Raw genomic sequence first — 20,393 nt, forward strand, 5'->3', positions numbered from 1 at the left:
TTTTCTCAAAAAGCAGGTTTTAATTAGTAATGGAGGATTTATTATTATCTTTCCAAGCAAAACGGTCACTCAAAATGAAGATTAAATAGTGAGACAATTTTATTGTCAGGTGAATTCTGCTCTTTTTTGTTGTTTTTTTTTTGTTTTTCAGTAGAACCTACAATTGTTAACTTCTCAAGTTCATTACAAAATAAAATCTTTGCAATAAATAAATATATATATATATATATTTGTACGTAGAAAATAAATATATTGTACATCTTATAAATAGGCTCATCCATATTTACACTGCCATTGTTAAGGTTTTAATAGTGTTTCTGACAGCATGAACACTGTAAATCTCTTGCAGTTCACACACCAACATAACAAGCATTCTGAGAACACCATAACCCTGGCTGTGATTGGAGTAACAAAGTCCGAAGCCTATTTCCAGCAGCATTCTGCCCCCACCCCCCCCACGGTGATAATATGTTTGCTATTAGTTTTCACTGTGATGAACAGACCCCCCCCAGGAAGTTCAGAGAGATGATCCTTAATTTTGAGGGCTTGCTGTTAAGTGTTCATCAATCTTCCACTGTCTCAGAGTGCAGATTGCTCATTCGTCACTCTGGGCCAATGCCCTGGGAAGCGGCCCGGTTAACTCGCACTTTGTTTTCCTTCTTAAGCACTCCCGTTTTTTTCCCCCCCGTCTTTTCATGCGCACTATCCAATTTTTTGCTCGCTGCCTCCCGTAAACCACTGCTCCCCCCCCCCTTTACTGCTCATGAGTAACTGTTGATTGTCGTTCGCCAGTTCAGAAAACAGGGAGGGCTGCCTTTCATCTTTCAGGTCGAGCTAATTTCGTTGCACTTGTAAATGAAGCTGCAGGGGGGGCATGCGGTAACTAGGAAGCTGTTTTGATCCCTCGTCGGCCAAACCGGAGTCGTGCATCTTTTGTGCAGCGTACAATCGGGAAGCTAAGTGCGAGGTCCCTCATGCTTCGCGATGCCGGTTAATGGTGAGGCCCGAAATCCACCTTCACAAAGATTTCAGTGCTTGTGGATTAGTAAGAAGCGGAAGGACGTGGTCGCGAACGCCAAAGGCACTTCTGAGTGGGTTCCGGCGGACTGCATCCGAGTCACTGACCGCTGCATGACGTGGGAGTCCAGAGTCAAACACCTGTAGCCTGGGGTTGGCCGACGGGATAGGACACTCTGAGGAGCCGGCCTTGGGTTCTCGGACCCGTTCTCCAGTGCGATCCCTCATCCTCAGAGAACGGCGAGCCCCCGGAATAGATTCACAACAGCTGATCCAGTCAGTTCAGCTGTTAGCTCAGTTTGCACTGAAAACGGTTCCACAGCCAAAAGATCGTCGCTAATGCTCCTGGGACTTCAGCTGGCGTCTGCGACTTAAAAGGGTGTCCTTCTCCCTCTGTAGCTTGAAGCAGTTAAGGAAAAAATAAAAAATGAAGCGGATACATCCTGGAACACCAACACGCAATGTTTATATCAGGAACTGCTAGTGAGTGCATGTCGTTAGGACCAGAATACAAACATAAACACCGCCAGGTGAGGAGCAATGGGAGAATATCCTGAGTCCCCCTTGTCCGTGCCCCCCCCTCCCCCAAGTCCTCTTCCCAGAGCAGGGGCCCTCATCACCTGTACTGGAACAGGTCTCTATAAGCCTGGGGTATTTTCTTGAGCTCCACAGGCCGTGGCAGGAAATGGGTGAGCTTCTGGTGTTTTTTAGTCCTGCCCCCCTCCCTGGGTGAGCCGTCCTTGTTCAGAGCCACGTAATAGTAGCGGCCGGTGTCCGTGTGCTTGTACAACGTGGAGGCGTAGGTGTTGTACCAGTTCTCTTCGAACTGCTCCCGGAAGACACACTCTGCAGTCAGCTTCTTCTGCGATAGAGGTGACAGAGGAGCCAGTTAGACAGTGACAAGAGACAGGAGAAGCTGGACTGAGGAAGGCTGTAGTATGAGCATCTCAATGGCCTTCCTAAGTGCCCATAGATGAGTCCCATCCAATTCAACAAACATCAGCCTCATCTCTGACTCTAAATTGTCTAAAATCATGATCAAGTATTACACAGTTATGTTGTATCCCTGGAAGGCTAATTAATTAATTCCCGTTTGAGTATGTTGTGCTGAGTGAAACGTGGCCGTGTAGGAGGCTAAAGCTTGCATGACACATTGCTAAGCTGCTCTGGCTTTTCACAGCTTCCCCCCATTCGGTATAATGTAATCAATATGACCGAGGAAAAGGCCCTGTCTTCCCCTAACCACTAACATGCTGCAGCTCATAAATTGGCGACGTGTTTACAGAACATCAGGCAGTATGAAAACACGGGCCACTTTGATTACCCCGCTAGAAATGCACTCCGAAGGTCTTCGCCATCGCGACATCTGTGGACCGTTACCCAAAGCTGAGACACGGAACTGCATGTGACACTCGGGAGTGGGGTGGTGGGGGTGGGTGGTTTAACCTCCACCTCCTTCAATGTCCTCCGATCTGTTCGGAATACTTTACAGTCACGGAAATAATCCAATTTTCAGCCCAGAACCAGGCAACGCTTAGGCCGACTCCGACGTGCTTTGTAGAGGTCCATTCCAGCGGTAGAGGGGTAAACCTGAGCACAGCGATGAAAGGAAGTGAACCGGTGCTGACCCTAGAAAGGGGCTATCGAGGGCAACGGGAAACAATTCCCATGCTTGATTTTGGGAGGGGGACTGAACAGATCAACAGGAACAAACGATATGTCTCAATCAGGCCCATAGACGGCCGAAGGGAACGAGTGTGTGTTTCAGAGGGATTCCGGTCCCACGGCCTGAAGTGTGCACCGGCGTGGTAAAAAAGCAGCAGCGGAAAGGATCTCGTGCCGCCTGCCAGACATCTGCGGGAACGCCGAGGCAAAGGGGAAAGCAATTACTGCCGGCTTTCAACCGATATGCGGTATCACTCTCTGACTCTTAACCTTTCTATCCTCATTGGAAAGGGGAGGTGCAGGGACCCGACTTACCCCCACCTGACCCATTCACAGAGCCCGGTCCTAACCCGCCTCCCCGTGGCCCGGCAAAGTCACAGCTCCGCGGGAATAAGCTGTGGCGCCACTGGACCGATAGTGTACATTCTATCCCAGTAGGTTGCACACTGCAGTCTTCTCAGTTGTACTCCTCTCAAGCTTCTAGGTAGCTGCACCTTAAAGGTGTCTGAAAACGGGAAATGCATACCTCGTTGTTACAAGAGGTCGGATGCTGCTGAATTTCGCTAACACTGCTGCATTACCACCGAATGGCAAGATCTCTTCTCTGGTACCGTTTTTAGAACAGTGTGCTTATTCTCAGTGTGGGTTCCATTCACGATGACCCCTTGAACATGAACGCAAATGGGCTGATGGGCTCTGCAGGCTGCAGGTGGGGGCAGCCGTGTTTTGTGGTGAACCAAGTACATTACGCATCATGTGACAAATGACCCAGATATAAGTCTCATGTGTCCAGTTGTTATCTTTATCTGTTCACTGCAGTCGGATGTAACAGATTCTTGGTCTATCGTTGACCTGCTGGACACGTGGATGACAGCCTAAGGGATGCGGATGAGCAGGAAGGAAACAGTCGTGTTCCGTTTCATTGTCTCTTCCATGATTAGGTCGTCTCACTGGTCCTTTTAATCTGGCCTGAGCACATTGGGTTCCTACTTCCCCGTATCTCGCATCTGACGATGTTCTAGTGAAGGCACAGCTCAAGCACCCCCCCCCCCCCCAGTCTGTTTCCTGTGTGTACTGGGAAAATATGTAAATATTTTTTAACAAAAACAACCTGAAGAGCTTGCTACCTAACACAGGGACCTCATGGACTCTGGGCATTTTGAGATTTAAGATTCATTCTGAGCAGTATACCTTGTGTTGAAACAGTTTGGAAAACAAACACTGGTTAATCTAAACATTTCATATTTATTGATAGGCAACATTTTGATGGATACCTCGTTTGTTTTGTGACTGACACTGAGCAGGATGGAAGGAATGGATTACTAGCCCGGAACCTCGATAAAGACAACAGTTCTTTAATTGCCAAGTTGAACACAACTATTTTTTCCCTTACAAGGAGCCTGCAATAAACTTCAAATAATACTGACATTTGAGGCTGCATAGGTCAAGTCCTTAAAAATATCACTGTGGTCCCAGTACTGCTGTTCTTTCCCAGCCCACGGTATCACGCCGATGGTGAGTACAAAGGCCTCCCATGCTGTTGGTGGAATGAGTGAATGGAGTTTGACTTACCGACCCATAGAGTTCACCCCTCTCGTTCATGCCCAGGTAGACTCCAGCATCCACCCCTCGGATGCTGACCAGTCCCACTGCCAGGCTTATGAACTCAAGGATACCTGAAGGTAAATCATAGCGAGTCAGTTCCCCAATACACTCCAACCTCGAAAGACTCTAAGTCTGTAATCATTTCCAGAGCAGCCCATCTTCCAGGCCTTCCTACTTCTCTCTTTTGGTCAGGCGGATTTTGCACGACATGTGGAGTACAGCAGAAACACAAGATCTAGGCTGTAGGTCTGATGCAATCAAGCATGATACAAGAGACTAACGCAACACTTCGGGAAAAAGCTTTACGATATTTTACACTGGAAGCATTTAATATCGCAATAAATGCTCCCCAATCAAAATGAACAACCATTTGTACTGAAAGCTCTATGTCAAGATCTGAGCGAACAAAATACTGAATTTACTTTTATGATTGCAACATCAGATTAAATTGTTGGGCGTCTGTCGTAAACAGCATATCACAAATATGATAGGACAGGATACGGAACAAAAATTCTGGAAAAGGGAATTGGACTTCAAAGTTTAATCTCCTGGGACATTTATTTTTTCCATGTGTTTTGTGTGTCATAGCTATAAGTGACCACTAGCATGTTTATAATTCCGATTCTGAATGCTACATCCTTTTAAAAGCGAGGCTGTTTTATGTTTCCACGGGCATACCCTGTGCCATGTAGCGTTACGCCCAATCAATCTGGTAGCAGAGACTTTCTGCTCACTGCTTAAGCTCCAGCAGATATTTTCCACAAACAGTGAACAGGTTTATTTGTATAAGCTATGAACAATGTCCAAATAACAGAGGAACTGGCGGGTGAGTGGCCTGAACGTGCGACGGCACTGTGCGCCGGCAGATACCGAGAGATGACTCACTCACTGCAAATGGAGGAAGTGATCGTGCGATACCACTGGTCCAGAATGAGATAATCTGGTGACCGCAGTTTTCCCACAGTCACCCCTCTCGTGCTCGCAAGGAGCCGCCTAAGAGTGAAAAGTGCGGGCGATGGTGTCCTCGTGTTCACAGCATCCACAGGGCTGCGTGCATTAGCCTAAGGTGGGAGGTACGTAGCATGTGACATGGAAAACCTCAAGCTTTGGAGTTTGTTCTGGATTATTATGATTGATGGGTGAAGTTGGAGAGGGTGGCCCAGATGAGATGGGATAGCACCATGGACAGGTCTTTCTCCACAGTCCTGGAATGGATTTATCCTGGCAATGCTGAGATGGTGTCGTAAAATTCCACCATTTCCACGATGCCCCAGGACCGAGATGTCTGCTGGAGCGTCGCATCACCTAACTTCTCTGGGTATAGTGGCGTGTCTGTGGACAGGCGTGGAACGGATATGTGATCTGTAGACAATTCCTCCACTATGTTGGCTGGGGACAGATAACTCAAGCAGATCCTGCACATAATCCCAAACAAGACAGCTGTAGTACTTAAAATTAACGGCTGATCTGCACCCTATAAAGTGGTGCCAGATGGAAACACGTATTCATTGGGACCTCTTTGATCATGCAGTGGACAAGCTACTTATGGGGCACCAAAATGCCTAAGAACTTTATTTTAATAATTTCAACAGCTAAAACGGCAGAATGAAGCTATATTAATAATAAATTGCTGCTGGATTTAACCTATTTGTACTAGGAATCCACGCCGATCTACTTTACCGGAAACGTCACTAAAACTGTTATCAGTCATCACAGAAATTATGAATGAAAAAGAGACAATGGTTGTAATGGAGTTTTGTTCTTTAAATTAAATTGTGCTTTTTATCGGATTTTTAAACCACGTTATCTACATTTCATCCTATTTCGTGAATCAATATCGGCTACATATGTCTAGTGCGTGATCATAGTGAAAAAGTACGACTCTTGATGAGAGCCTGGTCCGTCTGTGACAAATGAAGACACAGCCTACCATTACTTAAAAAATCCGGGTGTTCACTTAAAAATAAGACAAACGGAGGAACGGTGTTTTCCGACGCTGCTTCTTCGATCAGTCGCGGTTTGCAGCTGTGATCTTGACGGCAAAACGCCAGGAACCGTTCAAACGCCTCGCCGCTGGAAGAGCGTGTTTTACATTGCGCCTTAATTAAAGACACGTTACCCACGCCTCGGGGTACTGTAACTGACAAAGCCGTCGCAAATAGACTTTTGTGATGACAAAAAAAGCAGGGACCACCTAATCCAGCTGACTTGTTTGTTTTGGAAGGAAAGGCAGGCAGTAACCTTCCCGAAATTCCGCAATGATTATGCTTTAATTAAGGAGGTATTTCGCTCTTCTAAGCAAACCTGCACCTGCAGGATGACTGCAGTTCCAAAAAACGAAAATGGACATATCTGAGTCCGGACCTCATCTGTTTATCATTCGCGGTCTATAGTCTAACTGTATCAACAGAATAATTTCTATTTTATGTAAGTCCAAGTTCTGTTTAGTCCTTTAGATACATGTATTACAAACGTGGCACGGCGCTCTTATAATAAATTATATACTATGGGAAAGACCTGCGTTTCTTGCCAGTTTAGCTGACTGGGGATTTAATCTAGGGAAAATAGTACGAGGGATGATCAGACGCAAACTACCGGCATGTTCAGTGCATACCTAACAATCCCAAATGCGTTTTTAAATCCATGACGTTGAAGTTGATAGCAAAACTGTAATTTTGGATGGAAAGCATGAAGGCTATCAAAATCTTTGAAAATTATATTTATTATAAATCTACCAGGTCATCATACGGTAAAGATCAGGTGAATCCTGCTTCCTCACCGAATCGACTGTGATCTTGTCTGGTCCCGTGAACTGTCCCATTGGGAAATATCTCCAGGTGAAAACCCGTCCGACAGTACAGCTGCCGTCGTCGCAAAATGCCTTGCAGGTGGCCAAAATCCGTCAAGGAGCCGCGCTGTAGCCTCCCTTCAATCTGTCCCAATCTCTCATTCAAGCCCACGGGCGATTCCGGTAAAGGCATATTCCCGAGCGCTGGAAACCCTTGTAAATCCAGATCGAGCACCCCAAGAAAGCCGCCGACTTCTGCCATGGCGTAAAGCTGGAGCGATCTGTTTGCCCAATTAGAAGTAAAGTCGACAAGGAGATTAAAGTTCGCCGTAAAAGAAACCCATGCAGTCGCCGCGGATCGAAACGTATCCGGCAAGTTGCGCTTCGCCCTTCTTAGAATGAATGCTTGACAAGCCTTTCATAAACCATCCTTTGCTATTCATCAGCGTGCAAATGTCTGTTTATCAACTGGAAAGCGGCGTTTATATACATACTCCCCGAGCATTCACATATTGGATATTCAAATACAAGCCACGCCTGGCTGGCATCTCCACTTTACGCACATAAGTTTGCTTGCCGAAGAAAAATGTGGGGCTTTCTCGCCTCCGTTTTTGTTTTTGATGCTGCCGCCGATTCCGTTACTCTTATGATCCCTGTTATTTCTGTCACTGCTGCTAAGTTATGAACAATGAAGTGAGCCTTCAGACGAAATCTACACATTGCACTCCGCAAATGAAGCATAGCTACTCTTGGCTGCAGATTTTTTTTGGCTGCTACCTAAACCATGCAACCAAAGGCATAATTCCCCTCTACAGAATTCCTGTAAACATGTTAAAAAGCACACTGCATAAAACTTTAGCGCAGCCTGATGCCAAGCCGCGGCTGACTACATGTCTGGGTAAAATCCTTTGTCTCTCTCCGTGTGACACCCACTTATTTCACTTAGTTGCCTATTTTTGATCTTATCTGTCGTCCTGCTGGCTAACCATCGCACCACGGCTCTATCACCCATCAGTTTTTCTTTGACAGTAAGAAGGAGGAAAGTAGCCCCTCCGGTAGCCCTAAACTGCAACGGAGACACCGGTCTGGCTGTTCATCCGGATACTGGGGTAACTCGCCGTACAAGCGCGCCTTACGAGTAACGGGAGAAGCTGCCTTTTGAGGTTTAAATGAAAGCTGTTTCTCCACCTCCTCGCTGGAAGCAGGTGCTTCCCAGCCTGCTCCCTCGGCGGTAGTGGTATAGCTTCGAAACCAGCTGTTTCGGCAGCCTTACATGAAATTGGGAGGGGGAAAAAAAGAGGGGAAGAAGCTGATGACGTACCGCATTAAAGCTGACCGATATTGAAAATACCCAGATGCCATGGGATAACGAACAGCAACTGCAGAAATTCATTAAAAATTTCTGGAGTCCAATGTCACCGCTTATTTATGCGTCTGTGCGTGTATTAGGTCCTATTGGACTGCTGACGTGTTATTTGTTGATCACCGCAATAAATTCATAGACTATCACAAACAATAAAAACGTTAAGCCCAGCGGCAGAAAAAAGGTTTCCAAATTTTGTTTGCTTATGATATGATGATATTTCCTTTACGATGTACTATGGTTACCTCGTAAATAGTCAGAGACGGTTTGCTCCCAGACTCCAGGAAGAAAAACTTTCGATCTTCCCAGCATAAGCGTGTTGTCTCTTTTATGAAAACAAAAAAGCTTTCTAGATAGCAGATTTGTGGCTTCCTTCAGAAGATAGGCGATTAATAGATTCAGTATAGCTTATAGCTTGCTCTTTTCTGAGCCCCCTTGTCGTCTTCAGAGGATAATGTTCTCCGTGGACAGAGAATGTCAAACATTTGATATCTTGAGAAAATTCATTGAGCTGTGACACCCCCCTCAGAGAAAGACATCAAAGGTATTATAAACAGCAATATCTCGAACAATAAATAATAGCTCTGTTTTATGATTTGACTTTTTTTTCTGAGAGCTGTGAAACGGGACTGGACTTGCACAAAAGTGGCATAAAACGGATTGGCTGTTTTTTTCCCGCCTTTGGTGTCTACTATTAATAAAGGTAAAAGAAAGGCACGCTCCAAAGTAATTACTAATATATATGTTCGAGCAACACATCAAGGACTAATGAATATTCTCTGAATCAAAAGGAATATTGCACGCCGTGCGGGTTAGAAGAATTAGACATGTTATTTGCTTTTTTTTTGTTAAAAAAATTGTCAACCCCCCGAATACATTTCCACCCCTTTAAAATTATGCACACACAATGCAAAATTATACGTACACCATACATGATGAGCAGTAACATGCCTCAAACGTATTCTCGGTGGAATATGAAGCTCTCTCTTGGCCGCCGCAGCAAATCAAGCAGATGCATTACCGAAAAACTCCAGGAACGTATAGAAAGACCCCCCTGAGATATTAAGGTCATCCGCAGCGGCGCAGCAATCGCAGAAATTTTCCCACTGACTGCAACCGAGGTCAGGGAGGAGAAACCACGATGAAATTAAGTATAAAAAAATTACTATTGTAATGGTACTTTTTTGTGGGTGGAGGGGAGGTGTGTTGGACATACAGTTTGCAGGATTAAACGCTGCTTGGTGTATTCCTGTTATAACTACGGGTGCGAAGCATTAAGGGCTATGGACCACTATTGATTTTAAAAATGCTTTTTCTTTCATTCATTCATTTTTTGTTTGTTTGTGTATTTTTATTTATTTATTTTAAAGGTCACTAAATGGATTTCCCTTTAACACCCCAAGTGTAAACCAATTACAGTGTAGGTTCACTTGCAAAAATTAAAAGTAATATCTCAGACATAGTAACTCAGACTCTACTAATATTACACAGATTTTTATGACACTCAGTCTCTTGTCTGTCCTATGGATGCTTGAAGCAGGGAGCTGCTTCTGCTAAAACACTGGGCCTGGATGGTCCTGGGTGACCTGGAGGAATCTGCAGACAACAGGTGGCCATCTTGTAACCAAGAGGCCCGTGAGCGTGGAGTTTGAGTACGGCAGCATGCGATAGGTTTGCCGCAGTGTCCTACGGTGCATGGAACGAACCAGAACATCTCCAAAAAGTGTCTAAACGCACCTTCAGGCACGGTGACCTTTGCCCATCTGTTAATGACAGCTTGATACAGAACAACAGTTGTGAGATCCATGAGCTGTATGTTCCGTGTCAGCCGTGAAAATTTAGTGGTGGTAAAATTTCAATTTTGATTCTCCCCCCCCCCCCCCCTCATAGCTACATCTGTTGCTGGTCAGCAAAATTTTATAGTTGACAAGGTGGATTTATGGCTGCAGAGAGAAAATCTCAGAGTAGAAAATATTCCCATATGGTGAGAACCTCTGGTTGTAGGTTATGTGATGAAGATAATGACCCCGAGAACAGAGCTTCAGGTCAATTTAATCTTAACATGCTCTTAAAATATCTGAGACGCAGAGTCTGTTCGGATTTGTGTAGATTGTGATTCCAGCATGTTTTTTGAGCTGGTGTCATGCGGATGGTCTAGGTCAACTTCAATACTAATGAGCTAGAAAAATTAACCTCTTTTATTTCACAAGTGTTTTATGAATGATGCCATTTTTTGCTCTTCCTTAAAAAAGAGCCACAGTATTTTAAAAGGGTACATGAAAGCTTGAGCAGCCTGAACTGTTTTCCAGAATGTTTAGGTTCATCTCTGCTCTTCATCTCCTTCCTACACAGTTTTTTCTTTTTCTTTTTGAGGGTGTTGAGAGATGGAGAGGGAGCAGGAACAAGTAGATGCAGTTCGATGAATAATGGGAGAGGTTTCCATTGAGAAAGTGGGTGATCCGTCGGCATGATGACACCCCCTGTCACCAAGTCCGCGTGTGAGCGGCCTGGGCAGCGGCCGGGGTGGAGAGAGGCCTCGGCTTGGTCGCTAAAGAGCCTCGCCGCCCAAGAGCGAGCATGCTGTGCCTTTGGAGAAAATTCCATCTCCCCCAGAATGATATCATCTGCTCTTATTTTACCTTTTGTCAAGCCGCGCGGCGGAAAATGATCTCCTCTCTGAGCTATTTGCAGAGCTGGATTTCGTGTTATTTTATTCCGCTGCGGAGACATAACACTCCATTTCTCCCTTTTCACGCAGGTGGTCTCCCGGCCCGGTTCAAGGGCGTGCTGCACGCGGAGCAGTGTGAGCGAGAATGCCGACAGATGCATGCGAATTTAGGTAATGGTATAACATTCCAACCACCCTCTCCCCTTGGCAGTCCACTGTAAAGGTATAGTACAAATTTATTTGTTTGTTTTGCGCTGAACACAGACTAACAGAGATTGTGTTCTGCTTTGAGGTCATCAACCCTATAAAGATATTATAATAAATTTTTGTGTGGAAAATATCACCTGTGTTTTAAAAACGTAATGAATAGTCACACACATCAAAAACCACATATCTTTCGACAAAAGTCTGCCCGGCTAATACCTTCCTGCTTGGCTTTACATAAGTGTGGTTTCTAAATTAATTACTTCAGTTATTGCTTGTGGTTCATGTTTCCTGAAATGGCTGATCAAATTTTACCCCAAGTATTTAAAGCCTGAATTTTTTAAAATCCCAAACCGCACATAAGAAGATTAATGTTTTATTTTATCAACGTTTTTGTGCACCTGTAGAAAGGAAAGTAAAACATGTATAAAGCAATTATATTGAAATCATTCACAGTTTTAGGAGAAAAGACCTTTAACCTGAAAGCCAGTTACCTCACATTTTACTGAATATTATAATTTACAGATTATAAATTGAGGTGTTTCATTACGATAAAACATGTGCTTCATCTTGAAACTGTAACAATTTTCCATACATCCAAGAAATGCTGAAGATTCATCAGGGTCATGGTTAGGCTGGAAAATTTATTGCACAATGGTACAAAACTGCCAGCGGTGAGTGTTCTCAGGAAAAAACACGACAGGCATTTCTCAATTATGTAACATCTGTTATTCTGCGTTAAGCTCTCGACGTATTTCACAGTAGACATTGCACATGAACAAGTGTTTACCCTTCGTATTAAATGGTTTGCTGTGGTACAACACTACTGCCCTTGTTTCTCCAAGGACTCGCCAGTTCATCTCTGATGATGGTGTATGCGTGATTATGAACCCAGCGAGTAGGAAAACAGCTCACCGGGAGAGAGTGAGTTATTCTTTGTACAACACAGACCAGGAATCTACCCTCCAGCAGATGTTGGGAAGCCTTTGTAAAACCCTTGGCAGAATGCCTTCCCTACCTATCTTCACAACTATTTACATGGCAATCCAGCTGGTTGCTCCGTCTCTCTCTCTCTCTATATATATATTTCACTTTCCTTCATCTCTTGTTTCTCATTTGTTTTTCACAAACAAGCGCCATTCATTAGAAGAGGGCCACGCTAGCCTTTCTCAGGCTAGTCCCAATCCAATCATCACAAAGCGTAATGGCGGTCCTGCTCATTAGCTCTGCTGGCCAATACACCATCAGACATGTCCAGTTACAGAGTAGCCCATAAGAGGTTTTGGACAAACACAGCTCGCTGCTAAGAAATGGTTGAGTCTAGGTTATGCTTTCGCCATGTGACCTGCCTCACTCTCCACAAGGTCGATGACCAGATTTGGTGTGATTTTTAAAACACAACGGTGAAAGATATTTCAAATCCCTACCATGGATAATGACAGTTGGTGATGAATTCTGGCTATCTGTCCAATCTTTTTCTGCATGTATATGTAGCGGTAATCTTAAAATAAACTTCCAGGCTCCATTTAGTGTTTTCCATGTTAACACATCCGCAAGAGCAATGCTGTTTCAGTCTGCTGTCCAACCTACTAGCCATTAGCCGGAGACATACATCTAATGGTCACTGGTTACCGGATCTTGCCAGCAAGGGTGGGGGTTTGTGGGGGCCACACATGTGGTGGAGGCGTAGCTGGGGCACTGGAGACCCAGAATCTACCAAACCTAAAACTTCAGTGAAACTATACATCTAGCTCAAATCTGTTGTGCTATTATAAATTTGGCTTCCTATTGAACGAAGCAGCACATCTGTGTCGTGTGATTGTTGGACATTTGAAACAACACTAGGTTGTTTGATTAGCCATGTTCCAACATTGACATTGTTTATTACTTAGTGGAGTAACAGATTTATTCGAAAAGTGATTGAAGGTAATTATGATTTGACTGGATTGTGAATGGCTTGTTTGAACTGATTTATATCAGACATGGTGGCATATTCTAATTAAAAGTACAACTACCGTCCCCTAGGACACTCTGGATTTTTGTTTTTGATATTGTTGTTGTTCGGTTAAATGGACTGCTGAGTCATTTATATAGCTATGCTTCAAAAACTTTTAAGGCAGTCAATAACATGCAAATTGGTCAAAGGTATTGCTCTAACTTTATAAAATAATTTCCTTGAAGTCACGTGGAGGTCATGCATTCGCAATTCGCCCGGCGTACCTTGAAAATTGCAATTGGCCATTAGATCGCCTATTCTGGTTGAGAAGGTGGGGGAAGGGGACGGTTGTCTGTAAAGTATCAAGAATTACCAGCAGGTGGCGCTAAAATGTTCTCTATTTTCTAAAAAACAAAAAAAAATCTCATCTCGGGTTGCCTTAAAAATTATGCACTGTCAAAGCAAGACAAATGGAGACACATTAGTTAATTACTGTGGAAAGTTCAGTCAAGGGTGATGTAAGTAATCTTTTAAAGTTTCCTTTATTTTTAGACATTCCAACGTACCACAAAGCAGAGCCTGAACCAGCTCCAATTTGCTGCCTTCTGGTTTGGTTGGATGAGATCTTTTTCTGCATCTTTAATCACCCCCGGTTCAGTCTTAGACTCAGATTGTGTTTTCCTATTGTTGTTATAAGTGAATACCTCAGCCACTAAAAGCACATTATTTAAAGTCACTGTATGCCAGAATGATTTAGGGCCTCAACATTTGTGTTCACCTACACATAATTATAGGGATTTTTTGTTTTGTTAATATTTTAACTAAAGATAACACTGATACAGTTCTGTGTATAAAAGAAAACACAGGTGTGGCATGAAATTTTCAGCCTTTGAGCTCAACCACATGTGAGAGCAGACGGAATGAAATACTCCCTTATCTCGTTATTTTTACCGTAACTGTGTGTCAAACACCAAGAATCAAAGGACGTGTTAAACAAGGACCGTAGGGGGAAGAAAGAAGAAAAAAACAGTTTTTGACAGCTGAAATACGTGGAGGAGTGAGCGCAGTCAGAGTCGTTAGTTTTTTTCCCTCCGGTCTGGATCAAGGGAGAACAAGGAGATCCGCGGCACAACGCGATGTCCGTACTGATGGGCGCATATCACGGAGTGGCAGCCAGGCAAGCGACCCTCCACAGTGCCTGCTGACCGGGGCAGGTGTGCCCTGCCCGTCCCATGTGCTTCTATTTGACCGCAAAGCCGATCACCTTGTTCTAGTTGCCAATTGTTTTCAACACGGGCAAAGGCACCGGATTGCTGTATGCGGAGGGAGAGGGGGATTACGAAGAGGCAGATTAACTTTACCTTGGAGCAACGAAAGAAGCCGTCCTCATTCTAATAAAGATAGGAAATCTTAGCCATTCATAAAAAGCTACCCCGTGACACCCATTCATATCTACGAAGTGCTTGTATAATAAGGCTGGTGGTTAAACCGCAGCTGATCGTCGGAGCTCTACAAGGCTACCACAGGGCACGTTATTTCCAACCACCTGAAGGTGGTCTGGGCACCACGAACACGCTGCCCCATCACGCAATACAAAACCAGGGGCATTCCATTGTATACTTTCACATGATACAAGATATCTATATTGTCACTGTAAACGAGATGACGTTTGGATCATCCGTAGTAGCCTCAATAAAAACTATGCAATAAGATTTTAAGGGGGGGGGGGAAAATAAAATTATATATATATATATTCCATTTAAGTGGTAATTTAATAATTCGTTAAATAAACCGTAGGAACTACATGTAACAACAGTAATATAGGCCTATTCTGGTTTCAAAACCGTAGATGAGAAGTAACTCTGATGTTCTCAGCCCATAAAACAGAGTTTTGCATCCAAAATGATTTATGCTAGTGTGAAATTATCGGCAGCGGTAGTGACACGTACCGCTCACCTCTTCAGCTTTTAAATGCGTGTTAACTGTACTCCTTGCTCACGGCTATTTTCGGGTTAGGAGAATCCCCAGTCAGTCAGTGGAGTTCTGTCAGAAAGAGCTTAGAAAGCTACCTGAGACAATTTCCAAAAACGACCGGGGTTAGGATAATGGGAGATTACAGCTAAACGTCGGCTGTAGGGGGTTCGCTAAGGGGACGCAAACACCTGAGACTCGATTAATAGCTCGTTTGCACTGTTGCGTATCACAGATTTTACTCTGTTCATACAGCTGGCGTAGAAGAGCTTTGTGTTGTGCCTTCCTTTGGAGGGTTGCAACCCCTTGTAGGATCAGTTGAGGAGACAATGAAAACAGAGTTTGTTTTTCCTAAGATTAGATTCCTGGGAATCTACCAATCAGTGCCCCAAAAAGGGAGCTGACAGCCCAATGCTAGATCATGTGTCTTTGTGACCAGCGCAAGTTTATCCCTGATTTGTTGTATAACAAGGGCTCGGTGTCCTGATGTAATTGTAGTCAGTGTTGGCAGATTTGGGCCCTTCCTCTTTCTGTTTAGTGGAATAAAATTACTCAACTTGTAAAAGACAGAAAAACCTGTGAGCCAGATGTTTCTGAGCAGCGATGAAAGTTTAGAGTGATGTAAGCGTTTGACAAAAATGCTCAGAGAGAAATTAATCCTGGACTTCACTTTCCATGACCGAAGCTATTGTTTTGTTTGTCTTTGACTTGTTTGTTTTGTTTGTCAGATGCTTTCCTTGACTTTATTTCATTTATAAACCTCTGCAATGAAAGTGATACTTCTATCCAAAAACAAACCCCAATACGTACAATTTATGTTCATTTATGTGATTTCAACTTAGCACTTTGGTCTATGTTGCTGTTTGCTGTGTAGGGCATCGTAAACATATGGAATCTGATTGCCAGGGCCAAAGAACAGGAGAAGGAGTAAAACATTAAAGGTCTTTAGGTCTTAAAGGGATTGTATGGCAAAAAAAAATATTTGTTAGCAGGTTGTGGGGGCTAAATCAGATAAATTGCTGATTGGTCTGATAAGCCATGTGATTCTTCAGTTTAATTAGATTTTTGTTCTATTTTTATTACAGAGCAAGCCATATCCTCGAAACCCAGGCAGGTGATCGACAGTACAACAGATCCCACAGGGCATGTAACATGTGGTTAAGATTTTGGAATTGTGGTCGTTTCACCAGCCAAAACCAAGTCATATAACAGAGCATTTCAGTATCTCTGTTTTTGCCTGAAATGGGATAAGATCATTGCAGATGGAGATTCTTTTGGGCAAACTTCAAAGGGCCAAAATCTAAAGATATTCAAATTCCTATATATCCAGTCAGCCAGACCTCCTGCCATTTTCTCAGCTAGCATAGCATAGCATAGTATTCAGTCATTTCTTTCAAACAACACAAAAAACATGAATCCCCATGACTGGTCTCTAAAAGATAGTTGTTTGGGTGATAGTGAATACTGTATAAAACTCTGGCCCCAAACAAAAAAGAAGCATTTCAGATGGTCCTTCAATTCTGCCATCCGTTATGAGAGAAGGCCTGTTTTGATGTTCCGATGTCTCGCTGAAGGGTTCCGTTTTATGGTTACGGTCACTTTCGCAAAGTACTGCAAAGGTATGTAGGATGGATGAGGATGCAGGGAGAGGTTGCACCTTCAGGAAAGAGGTGCTATCAAGTGTAAGAAGGGCCTTGGGTTTGGAATGAGCAGATGGGTGTAAAGACATTGTCTTTGCCTGACACCATTCTTGGCCAAGAAACGCTCTCTATTGACTTGCCCTAAAAAGCAAACCTCAGCCTGTGACAAATTAGTATGGCATTTTAAACTCTGGCAAAGAGGTTCCTGTTGAACGTTCCTTGACAACATTAATGATACAAAAGACAGTGAAGGAATCTGTTTTTAAAAGGCAACTAAGGTTCTACAGGAGTACACTTAGTCATCTACTTCCTGATTTAAAAGGCTTTGCAACATTTCATGAACCGAAGACCAGACTTGGGGAATGCAGACAGCTGAAGTTTGGTACTGTTGATGATTACACGCCCTTAAAAAACATTTTATTCTCTTGGTAATTGGCCTTTCTTTGAGAGGTTCAGACGCGTCTGTAGATGGAATGCTACGGCCTGTCGGTGTTTGGACGGCCGCTCTGTGAATGCGAGTCTGCTTCACGCTTAAACTGGGAACTGGGTGGTCAGTCAGTCAACAGCTGACTTTGGGGTAAGCCATGAGAAAAGCAGCTCGCCCATATCACTTTCAAAGTCCTAAACTCAAAGCTCTGGGGTCCTCCCTGTCTCCAGAAAGACACCTGTTGTTCCATTTTAAAGGAATACTAAACGGATCAGGCTGTTTCGGAGGGAAAATGGTATGGGCGAAATTGATTGGTGAGTTTACATTGGGACGGCGATAAATAGCATTAGCGTTAGCGACAGAGAGCTGCAGTCAAGTTGCACAGCTTTGTCTCAAGATTCGTTTCGCGCACCTGGATAAAAAAAAAAACACAAAAACACAGCGCTCTCATTTTAGGCTGTGTCTTGGTCCATCTCAGCCACAAGCCGCAAGTCACGTGTCACATCCAAAGGTGATGTGATCCAAATCCAGGGACCCAATCAGAGCCTGTCCTAAGACCACAGAGCCTCAAGACCAACCCCCCCCTTGATCTGGCTCACTGCATAATCCAAATGGAGCTACACGGAATGGATAGTGTTATTTTTATCTCCCCATGGGACTCGCGGGATTACCCATGTGTTGGGAACTATCTTGGATCCCGGTGACACCTCTGTCTGAGGCGTTCCTTTTAAATAAGGTCAGAAGGAGAATTCCCTCCATTTGCCACTGTGATATTCCCACTGATCACATTAATGAGCTGGGTACTAAATTATGGCTTTTATGTGCTTTTAAAAGGGGAATTCGTCGGCTTACGGTTCCCGTGGCCTTGCAGTGTGTATTTTTTTTGGTTAAATTCAGGAAGCGTTATGATCCACGGTAACCACACAACCACTGAGCTGGGCTGCGCGGTGCAATTGAGCCAAATGTATCAGGACAGCAATGGTGAGCCAGCAAATCGGCATGACTGACAATCCATTCCATTCCAGATTTTGGGAAGTGGTTTTTCAGGCTCTTCTCCTACATAAGGGTGAGGTTTTGCAGGCTGGGGCCCCCGCTTCATGCTTAGCCAACATGTGAATCTGACTCCTCCCTCCCTCCCTCCCCATCCGTTACATCCAGTGCCCGGTGAAGCACACTGACAGGCCGAGCTGCCCACTGACAATAAACCCGCAGCCTCGCAAGGGCCCTCGGGAGCCAGAGGGTGGAATCTGCAGTCGCACGCAGACACTGCATGCGCATTCTCCGGGGTCGCTAATGCGTTTTCCACTTTCCAGTGATGCAGATGTCCAATGTAGACATCACGGATGTAGAACACTCAGTCCAGGTTTGGATCCCAGGCTGAAACTGCTTATATGAGGACCGTAAGGAGGGGTGGTACCAGGCCAGACCATAGGCCACATCTGGCCAGACACCAGATGTCGTATATTATGTAGAGCCCACATTGGACATTTCTGCCCACTGGACACTTTGACTGGGGCTTTTTACGTGCTAAAAACAAACTGACGGGAATCTCTGAACTGGGCTTCCGGCTCAAGATGTAAGTGGGTCGTTATACCATCATTGGGCCGCGATGACCCGAAGAACATCACTGGGTGCTGAATTCCTCATGCATCAGTCAAAACTGCATCAGGCGAAATTTACAGTCAAGACACATTATAGTGTCACTGTATAATTTATGTATAATAATGTTCATTATTTGCAGATATATATGCTTATTATATAGTATTTAAGGTTGATTTTAAAAACCAGCTGTATTATGTCTCAAATTGATATGATTTAAAGATAATTGATCTTGTCGCTTTATAAACTGAAGAATGGATATTACTTTCTAACACTAGTTCTTCATTACATAACAGTCTGAGTGAAGCCGGCTAGAATGAATGACTGATTGCTCCCAAGTCCATCAGGGTAGCTGACTGCTGAGCACCATTCATTTCTGCAGAAAAGCTTCTTTTTTTCCGGCTCCACACCAGGGACCAGTTCAATAGACTTATCTGTTATAGATTTTGGGCCCATGACTCCGATCACCTTTCATCGTCTCCCAGAATCCCAGCATCTGAAGTTCAAAAATGGATAATTAAGAGTGACTCAAGCTCGCCGAGGAAAGATGGGATTGAGTGTAGTCTAAGCCTTTCCAGGAGAACGGGCAGATATTAAGAGCTGCCGTAATCTGATAAGGGGCTGCCTGCTTTCACAAAGGCCAGTTTGGACAAAAAACAGAGAGGGAGCTTTGTTTAAGTGCCAAAGGGATTTACAAAATCAAGGAGAAGTTTTCATTTCCTTGTTAGAGCCAATGTACAGAGGATTAGGGGGGGGGGAAACTGTGGAAAAAGATATATCCCGCCACCAAAAACCACGGATGAACACGGCATCTGTCCTTCACCTGTGATTTTCTCTTTCTTTCTATGTTACTTTTTCCATTTATTGCACCATTTTTTTGGTAAATTTCAGGGAACTTGCTATTGCTAGGGGCAAAGGTTGAACGTTTTACTACCCGATCCCACAAATTCCAGAGGCTCTTTTTTCCCCCCCTAAACTTGACACACTAGAATGTTAGTGATTTTTTAAATCCTTGTTTTAAATCCCTATTTACAACATACTGATACATGAGGAGTGCTTGAAAACAGGGACTGTGACGCGTATAGAGACCATTTAACCTCCTTTATGCTTCTCTCTAGTTCATATAGTTATATTATTTATCCATCTTATCATTATGCTTAGAATTTTTTGTTACTTTTTATTTGTGCTGAGGAGACGATGCATCCATACATCGTTCGATCACTTATCTTGGTCTGGGTCCTGGACGGGCTGGTGCCTACCCCCAGGCATTACAGGACACAAGGGGGGAGAGCACTCTGTATGGGAAGCCACAGAACACACACACACACACACACACACTCTAAAGATGACAGTTAGTCTAACTGCATGTAGACTGTAGTAGGTAACCAGATTACTCACTGGAAGCTTGCATAACACATGCCCCCTTTGTACGCCATTATATTACCCATCCATCCATCTTCCAATCACTTTTGCCATGTTATTACATTATACATTTTTTAAAATTTCATAA

General features: G+C 44.0%; 1 protein-coding gene and 1 long non-coding RNA gene across 5 annotated transcripts in view; one reads left to right on the forward strand and one right to left on the reverse strand.

Annotated features, from left to right (window-relative positions):
* On the reverse strand, positions 1 to 9,245 carry fgf16 (fibroblast growth factor 16). Of its 2 annotated transcripts, XM_023816438.2 has the most exons (5): positions 8,684 to 9,245; positions 8,212 to 8,343; positions 4,255 to 4,358; positions 1,638 to 1,879; positions 1 to 1,416 (listed from the first exon to the last, which is right to left on the reverse strand). In XM_023816438.2, exons 1-5 carry the CDS (start codon positions 8,748 to 8,750, stop codon positions 1,389 to 1,391), a joined length of 573 nt encoding a protein of 190 aa, XP_023672206.1. In that variant the 5' UTR covers positions 8,751 to 9,245; the 3' UTR covers positions 1 to 1,388. The 2 variants fall into 2 exon arrangements, with proteins under 2 accessions (XP_023672206.1, XP_023672205.1); XM_023816437.2 differs by lacking the exons at positions 8,212 to 8,343; positions 8,684 to 9,245 and adding an exon at positions 7,067 to 7,337.
* The window catches only part of LOC111846343 (uncharacterized), a 25,792-nt gene continuing 10,580 nt past the window's right edge, over positions 5,182 to 20,393 (forward strand). Inside the window, exons 1-2 of one of the 3 annotated variants that reach the window (XR_002838864.2) lie at positions 5,182 to 5,605; positions 11,197 to 11,277. This is a non-coding gene — a long non-coding RNA (uncharacterized lncRNA). Of the gene's footprint in view, positions 5,606 to 10,374; positions 11,278 to 20,393 lie in introns of those variants that run through there. The other 2 variants (XR_011993618.1, XR_011993617.1) reach the window with 2 other exon arrangements.

Source organism: Paramormyrops kingsleyae, chromosome 10 (assembly GCF_048594095.1).
Source record: "Paramormyrops kingsleyae isolate MSU_618 chromosome 10, PKINGS_0.4, whole genome shotgun sequence".
NCBI lineage: Eukaryota > Metazoa > Chordata > Actinopteri > Osteoglossiformes > Mormyridae > Paramormyrops > Paramormyrops kingsleyae.

Coding starts and splice junctions, on each gene's coding strand:
- fgf16 (XM_023816437.2), bottom strand. CDS start 7,337: ATGGCAGAAGTCGGCGGCTTTCTTGGGGTGCTCGATCTGGATTTACAA. Junction 1,880..4,254: donor GGGGTGAACTCTATGGGTCG/GTAAGTCAAACT, acceptor CCTCTATCGCAG/AAGAAGCTGACTGCAGAGTG. Junction 1,417..1,637: donor AGAGACCTGTTCCAGTACAG/GTGATGAGGGCC, acceptor AACTGCTTCAAG/CTACAGAGGGAGAAGGACAC.